Here is an 11,513-nt window from a genome sequence, read left to right on the forward strand (position 1 = left end):
CGCGTAAACCAGGAACCATGCAAGTATTAGATCATAGATCGTTATCACTCGACGCGCTGCGTAGCGGAAGAAGGCGCTAAGAAGTTGAAGGAATTCTCGCGAAGTAGCGCGCGTCGATGTAGAGGAAGTAGTCGATCGCACCGGCTCGACCTTCTCCTCCTCGTGTATTCTTCTCGTCGTACTCCCACTCCGATCAGCACCGCAAATCAGCGGCACCTCTACTGGTATCCACACGTACAAGGACGGAACGCCACGTGCAGATGTGCTAGCACTCGCGTGCGGCTAGGGTTTTGCTCGGAGAGGGGAGTGACGGCTAGGGTTTCTCACGTGATGCGATCCCTCCGCTGGTCACACCTCTCACGAATATATAGAATCCATCACTCGGGCCTCCAAGGCCCGTAGGACTCCTATTCGGATCCCTATCTGAATTAAGCTCATATTGGATCTCTATCCAATCCCCTTATTCCGGCCCATTAAGCATGCGACCCTGTAGGTTCATGTACACTCGGCTGTAACCCGAAAACTCCTTTTCGGTCCACGTGTCAACAGCGGCCCCTAGCAGAACGTATTGACCCACCGAGCATACATAAAGATCATATCGGCTGAACCTCTAGCGTATACTTGTATGAACCCCTTTGCCTCACGATATCGATTAAGCTCAAGAAAAGATATGTGCCATCCTCTAATAGCTCAATCATTCACTCGAACCTGTGATAGATTATATAACTTTTGATTGACTCCTCAATCACTTTTGGCATGGCCATGCACTTCCATAATCTATAACATCGAGGGGCCCAAAGATATCTCTCCATAGGAGGGGCCAATCCCATCTTGATTATTTATATCCCACTACATGTTTCACAGGATACCCAAAAACTACTTTTATAATTTCCCAATTACGGAGTAGCGTTTAGCAGTCCCTAAGTAAGCTACTACACATGTTGGGAACCATGATAATCTCAGGTCTAAGGATTCAACACCAACACTAAATGAGATCACTGATGACACAACACAGATGGCTCTTGCAGTGTATCATGTTGGGTCTATCCAACAACATGTTCCCCAACATGTGTTCACATTATTAATTTGGTATCTCTGTACTATGATCCATGAGACATGATCATCAATTAATACTTGTGCTGATCATTTAAACATATTTGTTCCACATATGATATTTGATCATGGATCCTTAAGAAATAGTAACAAACAACATAAAGAGTCTAATGAAAGAATCACATATTCATTAACCAATAATGAGTTATCTATTTCAAAGAACAAAGTTGGATAAATATGTAAACATAGTATGTGATACAATTATCTGTATGATTGCCTCTAGGGCATATCACTAGAGTGGTGGGAGTGATGATGCATGCTGCACGTTGTACAATGAAGCCAACGACGGCCATTCCTGCCTCTTGTTCCATCGGAACTCGAAGCTGAGAGGAGGGAAAGAACGGGGAAGGAACAGGAGGAGGATGGAGGAAGAAGACGACGGTAATTTGTTCAGAAATTGTATTGAAAGGGGTAAGTAGTGGCACATCTTCGATACTTACTAAATTGTGGTTCCAATTTTATAAATTATAATGGTATATTTTATAACGAGCAAATTTATAATGGTATGAATCTAATTAGGACCCCTTTGAATCGTAGGAATAAAAAAACGGAGGAATAGGAAAAATATAGGATTCTGACAGGAATGCTAGTGTAAAACAGAGGATTGCAAAACACAGAAAAAACACAGGAATGATCGTTTGATTAGACCACAGAAAAAACATAGGAATCGGATGAGAGAGATAAACTCAAAGGATTTTTACCAAGAGGTTGGACCTCTCCAAAACCTATATGCAACAAGCCATTCCATAGGAATTTTGTAGGATTTAGAAAACATTAATCCTTTTAATCAAAGAGCTACATAAGAAAATTTCCGGTAGGATTTCAATCTTATGACATTCCCTCCATAATTTGTTTGATTCAAAGGGCCCTTAATCCTAGATTATATTGGCTTACATGAGTCTACTACTAGTCTACTACACGTGGCTTCCATCAGGGATGTCCTAACGGACTCAACCGGTGTTTCTTCTACGCCTAGTACCTTCCAGGCCGAGATCTCCCGTTTGGATCCTCTGCTCTGCCGTCTGCACGGCTTTCTTCTAGCTGTCGGAAGGGTGAAGTCTTGCAACAGATGCCATACCTACCCGGAAAGCAAAGCAAAGCAAAGAAAAGACGGCATCAACACTGTGATTGCAATTTAGCAATTATGTAGTACTGTTAATTAATCTGTTTTTTCTCCATAATTTACCTCTACAGAAAAAAAAAAGGATGGTGAGGGAGGGGTGGTTGGTGAAACACTGAAACCCCAAAACGGATATTAACTGAAAGAAAAAAACATGGAATTGAACAATTTTGCAGGAAGCGTCACATCAGCTGCCGCTCCCCTCCGCCGGGTCGTCGTCGCGGCGGCCGAGGAGGAGGGCCGCGAAGCTGGCGGCGGCGCAGAGCGCAGCGACTGCGTTGCCCTCGCGCAGCAAGACGCGGAGCGCGAGCCGCGCGATATCGGCCGTGGCGCGCCGCCCCTCTGCGACCAGCGACCTCCGCGGCTTTCCGGCGAACGCGAGTAGCACCAACACGGTGATCCATGTGATGAGCATGGCCGGCGCCGCCACGGCTAACGCGGCTCCCATCGACAGGAGCCCGAAGACGGCACCGTACATCACGGACGCGTAGAGAGCCGCCGGCCACGCCGCGACGGCGCCAGCCCCGCCGGCCGCGGAGTAGTACCAGGCGCGCACGGCCTCCACCAGGCGCCACGACGAGCAGAGCAGAGAGGCGTACACGGCGAGGAAGAGGGCCGCCCAGGTGCGCCGCTTCCTCATGGCTCGGAGGAGGAGGGAGGTCAAGGGGGGCCATGCCGACAAGCCCCATGGCTCGGCCACATCCTGATCTGCCATGGATTGACCACGGATTGTTGATTCCTTGCTAGGCGATGGTAATTCCTGAGGTTTTGTGGGTTCGATTTTGCTGGGCATGCTTCCCTTGCTTTTCGTGGGGGTGGGTCAAGGCCTCAAGGGAGAGTAGGAGCAATGGGGAGGCATGGAAGGGAGCCTGTCTGTCTGAATCGTCGTTTGCTTTTACTTTTCCTTTTCTTTCCTTTCTTTTCTGTCCTTCGTTTTTTTCTAAATTAGTACTCCTTTTACTCCATATTATAATTGCTTTGAATATATTTTAATAACTTATTCGTTTTTTTAAAATACTACTATATTTATTAAAAGCTTAATTAAACATAAAACAATTTAACTGGAAAAATAATTAAATCGAATTATAATATGAACCAAAGAGAGTAATACCAGTCGTTAGTATGTGGCATACATGGAATAATCTCATTAATCATAACATTAAAATTTCAATCGTATGCTAGTCCTGGCCGCCACCGCCGCTCCAATCGCTGCCGCTTTGCGCCACCGCCACCACTAGCTCCGCCACCCCTCGCCGCACACCGGCCTTTACTCCATTTCCCCGTATCCTCGCCGCAACCACCATTTCACTGCGAACCCGAGCTCTACCACCGCTTTGACGACTCCGGTAGCACGCCACTGCCGCCATAGCCGTTGCCACGTAGCGCCTCCACCACCATCATCTCCACCGCGTCCCACTGCCCCTTGGCCGTCCCTCCGCCGTCGCAGTTAGTCACTGGAGCGCCGCCGCCTCCCTCTGCCCCGAGCTCCGCTGGCTGACTCCCTCCGTCGCCGCGCCTCTCGGTGAGCCACCCTCCCTCCTCCTCCTCTCCATTTATTCCCCTCCTTCCCCGTTTCCAGTGCCGCCGCTCGGTGCCGGTGTCGTCGCCGGCGGTCGCTGTTCGGCCACGCGCCGCCGCCTCGAGTTGGTCGGCGAGCCAACCCGCGCCCTTGCCATGCCGCTCGTGTTGGTAGCCTGTGGACCACCCCGTGGTCTTGGTCCATGGTGCGCCGCCCCCTCCCCTTTTGGCTGATGTGTGGGGCCCACCTTTGGTGGACTCGGTCCACGCCCGCCCCACTGCTGAGACAATAACCTTTGTTTTCCTTTAAGAAAAATATATAATAATTGCGCAATAAATCAATAATAATTCTAGAAATTCATTTAAATGGCTCGAAACTTCTAAAATCCATATCTAATTCATACAAACTCCAAATTAAACCATTCAACTTGCAAAATTCATCTAAAATTGAGCTCTACATGTTTGTTTACTTTTTATGTACTGTTTACTTGGTTTTTATTAGAGTTTTTTCCTCGTTTTGCGTGCCAGCGAGTAGTTTCCGTCGTTTTGAAAGATCGCGGTTGCGAGGAAAATAGTTCAGAAGATCAAAGTGAAGAAGCAAGGCAAGTCACACATCTCCTTGAGCATTTTCATCCTAATTTATAAATGTTTTATCGTTTGCAAATAAAAATTGCATGCCTTACTAATTACATGGGATCAGGGTTTACCTATCTACTCGCTTTTGCCATGTTTACTTGATATCTATCCTTTGTCAACCTTGGGTAATAAATCGACTAGCTCATGTTACTTATGTGACCTAGCTAGAACTATATGCTTAGCCATGCTTAATTACCACTAGCTCATTTGATGGGATAATTGCAGTATTAGGCCTTTCAATATCTTGAGGAGCTGCGTGCTCGAGACATCTGGCCATATTTCATGGTCGTAATTATCCAACTAAAATGCGACTGAATGGTGGGTTGTGGGTGCATGGTTTTGCTAGTCGCACCCATGGCAATTAAGGACCGGTTCGCTTGAAACCCTGGAAGACACAGTGCTTGCCACAAGGGGGAATAGGTAACTGCCTGACTTGAAGTATAGCTTTCCTCTGGCTGACGTTCCCAGGCTAGGGTGGGCGTGATGGAGTTGGGTCGGCTGGGGTGTTCGGTTGATCGGCTTCCGGATTCACTGTGGCACGAGGGGGGGCTGCCCGTTGCCTGCTGGGGGCGGGGGCGAAACCTGAGGTGTGGTGCGATTGGTCAGAGGGGGTTATATGAAGGGTCTTGTCACAATCACTCGACGTGGTGACCTGTTCATCATAGGCACATGATGACACGGTGACATGCCGGTGGATTGTGTCTTGTGGGTACAGTTGTGCACCTCTGGCCAGAGTAAAACTATTCGAATAGCCATGCCCGCGGTTATGGGAGATCGGCCAGATTCACCATGATTAGTCTCACCCCTAGTAAATCGATTCAATGCACTGATTAGTTCAGGTGGGAATGGTTGGGCCTGTTCAACATGGTGTAGCGTTGTTCAGTGGAGATTTAATATTACCTTAATTACTCTATTGTTTTACTGTTTTGCTCAATAAAATGCTTTACAACTGCCTTTATGCAAATAGCCACAAGCCGTCCTTGTATCCCCTTGCACGTCTACATCATTGGTGTGGCTTGCTGAGTACGGTGGTTGTACTTAGTCTTGCTATGGTTCCCCCTTTTCAGAAGTGTAGTGCTTCTGAGCTGAAGACGAAGTTAGAGGACCAAGGCTCAGACCCCAGTTGAGTTTTGCCTGTGGAGTGGAGCTGAAGCCCCGCTAGGATCGCCTTTTCCGCTGCTGTCATTCTATCTCAGTGTGAGGACTAAGTGCCTCTTCTGTAAGTATTTTACGCTTTATTTACGTTTGGATATGTATATTTACTTGTCGTTTTGTGTACCCTGGCTGGTCCTGGACAGAGATTTAATACACAAAATAGTCTGGAAATTTGGGCTAAATTTCTGGGTATGACAACAAGCTTGCCAGCAAATGATTGGCACAAAGAAAGAGTAAACATTCCGCAGTTTACAATGACATTAATGCACATGTTGACAAGAGTCAATCAAATCCCACTCACCTCTTTGCTGCCCAAAATTCACACACACTACACATTAGCGCCACAAATACAGACAACAGTTGTTCAAAATTTAAACTTGATGCTCAGAACCAGCCCACCATTTTCACTCCCTTGCTCTCACTCACAGGTATAAAAACCAAAGCTCTCAATTATACTCATATTAGCAACCTATTACACCAAGAGAGACCCTCAACTAATCCATGGAAGAAGAGGAATATGAGATTCCTGATCTCAACCTTGATCCTGGTGTGCAAGAAGTGCTGCAACATGAAGGTGATGGGATCCCTGACCTTAACTTGGATCCTGCTGTGCAAGGAGAAGATGCCTTCCAATATGAAGATGAAGAGCTTCCTGACAACCAATGTTTTGGTGCTCATGAAGATGGACATCCAGACCCTGCCATGCAAGTAGTTGAACTCTCCAATGGCTGGAGTGCACAAGAAATTTGTCATCTAAACATGTATCCAGGTATGGAATCATAATCTTAATGCAAAGCAAGTTATGGTCTTACTCACATTTCTTATCCTCTCTTCTGCTGAAATAACAGAAATATAAATGTTGAAAGTAGCAAAGTTTGTATGATCAAAATTTATGAACAAATTCATAAACTAACATGCCCAATATTACTTCTTTGCATAACACAGAGCTTTGTAGCTTTGTTGTTCGTGTCAGTCAGTTGTTTTTTTTTGACTGAAAGTACTGCTAGGTCTTTGCCCAACAGTGTGATTTTCATTTATTGAAGGAATAATTACAGGTAATATTTACAGGAAGAAACAAGAGAAAATGTAAAAAACCCTATAAAGATTGTAACCAATTAACAACAGATCGCTTCAGGGGATTCTTCATTATGCAGAGATGCAGAAGAATCTCATTTGTAAAGAGAGACTTCCAAGAATGGAAGGTTGGCTGCAAATTTCTAAAGATGAGCCCATTTCGTTGTTTCCAGATGTGCCAGGCAGCCATGAAGAAGATTTCCAGAAAACCAGGCTAATTGAACTGCCATCTTAAAAAAGCTATTCTTTAGTAAAATTCTAGATTAGCATTCCATGAAATTCCCAGAAATTGCCAACAAGCTGTGCTAAATGGACAGTTAAAGAAGAGATGATCTCTGGTTTCCCTTTGGTTAGTGTTGCACAGTACACATGATAGATCATCATCTTGTTTGGCACAGTGCCTCCTATCCAACATATCTCTTGTATTCAATCTGTCCTAGAAGAATAGCCAAGCAAAGACTTTTATTTTCATGACACACTTGGTCTTCCAAATCCAAATCAGAGGTCTGGATGCTTGAATTGTAGCAAAATTGAGTTTATAGAATCTTTTGGGGGTAAAACAGCTGTTATTCCAGATGAAACACCATGAATCTCCCCTTCCTTGTTCCAGGTGAAGATGTGTCAGTTCATCTTGAAGGTTGAGATACTCACAATAGGCTTGATAAGAGAGTTGTAACATGAAAGAATCTTCCAATGGTCTGGCACACATAGCTTGTACTGAATCGTCTTTGTGTAGAGATGAAGCATAAAGATGCTGATATTGCTGACATTTGAATTGATCATTCCACAGATCTGTCCAAAATAGTACTGTAGTGCCTGTCCTTATGTTGCATTTGGCAGTTCCTCTAAAAACATCAACCAAAGCAATAATGTCCTTTAACCAAAAGGATCCTTTGTTTATTACATGAGGGACTTTAGCTGCCAGGTAGGAATTAGCCACAAGATTAACCCAGGGAATGTCAGCTGCAGAGTAAATTTTAACAAGATGTTTCATAAGCAAGGCTGCATTTTAGACTTTTAGGTTAACCATACCTAACCCCCCCTTTTCTTTTGGGTTAAAAACTCTTTCCCATGAGGCCAAAGGTTTTCTGGTGGATTCAGGGCCGTTTCCTCTCCAAAGACAATTCCTTCTTGCAGTATCAATGGCCTTGAACACAGTGACAGGTAATTGTAGGAGCACATGTAGTATGTGGGTATTGATGATAGGACAGAAATTATTAAAGTCAGTCTATCTCCTTGAGGTAAGAACATTGAACTAGCTGTCAGCCTTCTTTCCACCCTATCCACCCAGGGAGGCAAAATCGATCACTCTTGGCCTTGTAGTTCCTAGGGGAAGCACCAGATATGTGAAAGGCAGTTTTCCAACAGAACATCCTGGAAGTCTTGCAATTAGATTTGTCTTTTCTTCAGAAAGATTGAGTGGATAAAGACTTGATTTTGCATAACTAACTTTTAGGCCGGTCGACTGAGCAAACATGTCAAGAAGGTCCTTGAAGCAGAAGATTTCCTTTTGTGAAGCTTTTAACATGATCAAAGTGTCATCAGCATATTGGATTGAAAGCCCTATTTACTATTCTTTAACATGATTGGGAACCCACTTCCATCATTTTCATTAATTGGCTTTGAAATTAACCCAAGATTGAAAGCCCTGTTTACTATTCTTTGCAAGAGTTCAGCCCCTAGAACAAAATGAAGTGGAGACAAAGGGTCTCCCTGTCTAACTCCTCTCTTGCAGTTAAAAGAAGTACTAGGAACCCCATTCAACAGAACTGCAGAGCTTGCTGAGGAGAATACCATTTGCACCCAATTGAGCCATTTTTGTGGGAACCCCATGCTTTGCATTACAGATAAGATGGCTGTGTGTTCAATTGTATCAAAAGCTTTTTCAAAGTCTAGCTTGAGGATGATTATTTCTCTTTTTGACTGCTAACATTGATGAATGTACTCAAAAGCCCATGCTAAACAATCCTTGATGGTTCTTCATTTGATGAATCCATATTGGTTTTCACTAACCACTTTGAGAATCACACCTTGCAATCTGTCAGTCATCAATTTTGTAAGAAACTTAAGACTTGATCCCATTAGAGAAATTGGTCTGAAATCATTAACTGTTTCCGGAGAGGGTTTTTTTGGCACAAGAGTGATAAAAGAATAATTCAGGATCTGTAAATCTGTAGACTCAGCATGAAAATGAGCTGCAAGTTTGTAGAAATCTTGTGCAATGATATGCCAGCATTTTTCCATGAAATAACCATTGAAACCATCTGGGCCAGGGGCCTTGTCAACTGGGATTATAGAGATGAGATTATCAATTTCTTGTGTGTAGAACATGTCAATCAAGCACTCCAAATCTATTCTAGGAACAAAAAGCTCGTTCAAATTGAAATCTATTGTTGGGGAGCAAGAGATACCCATCCTATTCTTGAAACTTTGATAGAATAAGTTTGCCTTTTGATCATGCAGGTTAACTATCTGACCACTTTGATTCAAAACTTGAGAAATTGTGTTCATTCTGTACCTTTCTGTGGCAACAGATTGAAACAAATTGGTGTTTTCTTCTCCCAGCATCATCCATCTATTAGTACAATGTTTTTTCCAATATATTTTCCTGTATTCCAGAAGTTTTAAGATATGATGCTTAACTGCCTCCCTGAAATTCCACTCAAATAAAGAGAGGCTTCTGTCTTCTTCCAGAAGATCATGAAAATCGATCACTTTATTGCAGTTATTCAAGAGAAGCATGATTCTGGACAGATTCTTACTCCAGAGCTTAAGCTTTTTCCCCAAAATTTTCAACTTGAAGGAGATACATTTTGCAGGATCATCAAAACCAGGATCTAGCATCCAATCTTGCTGAACCACATCAAAGAAACCCTCAGCTTCAACCCAAAAGTTTTCAAATCTGAAAATTGGAGACTTGGGGATTTTTGTATCAATCTTTACCACACATGGAACATGGTCAGAGATATTCCTGGTCAAAGGGAGAACTGTTGTATTGGGGAAGGTTAAAGTCCATGAAGCAGAGGTGAAAGCCCAATCAAGCCTTTCCAGCAAAGGATTTTGTTGCATATTGCTCCAAGTGAACCTTCTCCCTTTTAAGGGGATTTCAAGCAATCCTAGGGTGCTAATAATCTCATTGAAAATAAAAATGTCATTCATATCAGCTCCCACTTTATTTCTGTAAATAGATCTGTAGAAATTAAAGTCCCCTAGGAAAAGCCAGTTTTGATGAGCATCAATCTGGATATTTTTCAACCAGGTCACAAAATCTGATCTTTAAGGCCCATTACATGGCCCATACACACAAGTCAAGGACCAGACTTGGGAGGTAAATCTAGAAGTTAATTCCACTGTCACAGAGAAAGGGTTAACTTCTTGGGGTGTCCCACTGAAGACTCTTGAAGGCCAGACAATTAAAATTCCCCCTGATGCACCCATGGAGGGGGCAAAAGCAAAAGAGTCAAAGCGCTTGGGGGCAAATTTCTTGATGTCAGAAAGATCAAAGTTCTCCTTTTTCGTTTCTTGAAGACACAAGACCTGGCAATCACTCTCTTCAATTTTCTGTCTTAAAGACAGAAGCTTATTTTTAGCATTCATTCCTCTGATGTTCCAGCACAAGACATTCCAAGGTTTAAAATTACTATTCATTATCACACCATTGAGAGAGGGGCAAAAGAATCAAGCCTAGCACAGCTAACCGAAAACGAACCAAAAGACAATCACACCAGTCTTGACATATGATGAGGGATGTTAGGTCCCGATCTTCCGATAGGTATTGATAAACAACGATTTGGGCGGAGTCGCGACACAACTCGATCCGGCTTCTGAACGAACACGCTACTGAGCCCCGCAATCGCAGCACCACGTCTCCTTTGGTTATCAACCGAGCCGAAACCCGGTTGACCTCGCCGAGAAGGCTAATCCCTGCATGCGAATCGAAGAACACAAGCAAGAACAAGATAGATTGCAACCAAATTGCATATGAATGATTAAGCACTCGAATTTGGGGTTCCACAAACCGATCTAGCGGCGAAACTGTTCTTGACAGGATAATCTAAGCAAAACCCAACTCTAAATTATGACGGCTACTGGATTAATATGATTAGGGATGTCCTAGGGTTGCCCTAGGGTTGCAGATTCCCGGCAGCTCGGTAGGAATTTTGACATGGGACCAAAACCATCTGAAAGTAGACTCCATAATCTTTCCAACAAGTACTCATGGGCCCCGAAATTCATTATAGATCAGCGGCTACTTCCGTTTGAAGTTGATGCTGTCAGGAGGGCCGAATCCGAATCCAAAACGTGTAGAACTTTATCTCTTATCTTCTATGGACCAAAAGTGACGTGATGAGATGGAAGTGGACTTGGAGAAGGTCTTGATATGGTCCCCAATCAACTTCTTTGATCATCCATGAATTCTTTAAGCTCGGTGTGGAGATTATGGATACCCTATACCTACACGGCTTGTATAGTCCGACTGGGTATGGGGTGCCATGTATAGATAGAATATCTTTAAGAAGACTTGGGTTAAATTCTAAACTTGTATATCAAGGAAATACCCAAAATCCTAGTCGGTTACGATTGTATTTTATCTGTAACTACATATTCCATTAGGGATATGGACTGTATTTTGTAATACGGACCCCTTCCCCTATATAAGGAGGGGTCCGGGTGCCTCTAGGGGCATGATTTTTCTCCCAGATTATACGATCAATAACACACTCGGCGGATCAATCCCCGGACAGGAGTAGGGTATTACTTCTTGAATAAGAAGGCCTGAACCTGTATAAAATTCCTTGTCTCTTAACCCATCCACTTTTCCAACTTGATAGCCACCCCCTTCGACAGTTGGCGCGCCAGGTAGGGGTAGCATCAAGTTTTTCGCCGACTAGTGCGA

The 11,513-nt window shown here is 43.8% G+C and overlaps 1 protein-coding gene across 1 annotated transcript; it reads right to left on the bottom strand.

The window, feature by feature from the left end:
- Window positions 1–1,876: 1,876 nt before the first annotated feature.
- LOC127756882 (uncharacterized) lies at window positions 1,877–3,206 on the bottom strand. The gene is made up of 2 exons (XM_052282265.1): window positions 2,300–3,206; window positions 1,877–2,191 (listed from the first exon to the last, which is right to left on the bottom strand). Exon 1 carries the CDS (start codon window positions 3,024–3,026, stop codon window positions 2,421–2,423), a length of 606 nt encoding a protein of 201 aa, XP_052138225.1. The 5' UTR covers window positions 3,027–3,206; the 3' UTR covers window positions 1,877–2,191; window positions 2,300–2,420.
- Between the last annotated feature and the right edge of the window lie 8,307 nt (window positions 3,207–11,513).

This window comes from Oryza glaberrima, chromosome 12 (genome assembly GCF_000147395.1).
Source record: "Oryza glaberrima chromosome 12, OglaRS2, whole genome shotgun sequence".
In the NCBI taxonomy this organism is placed as follows: Eukaryota; Viridiplantae; Streptophyta; class Magnoliopsida; order Poales; family Poaceae; genus Oryza; species Oryza glaberrima.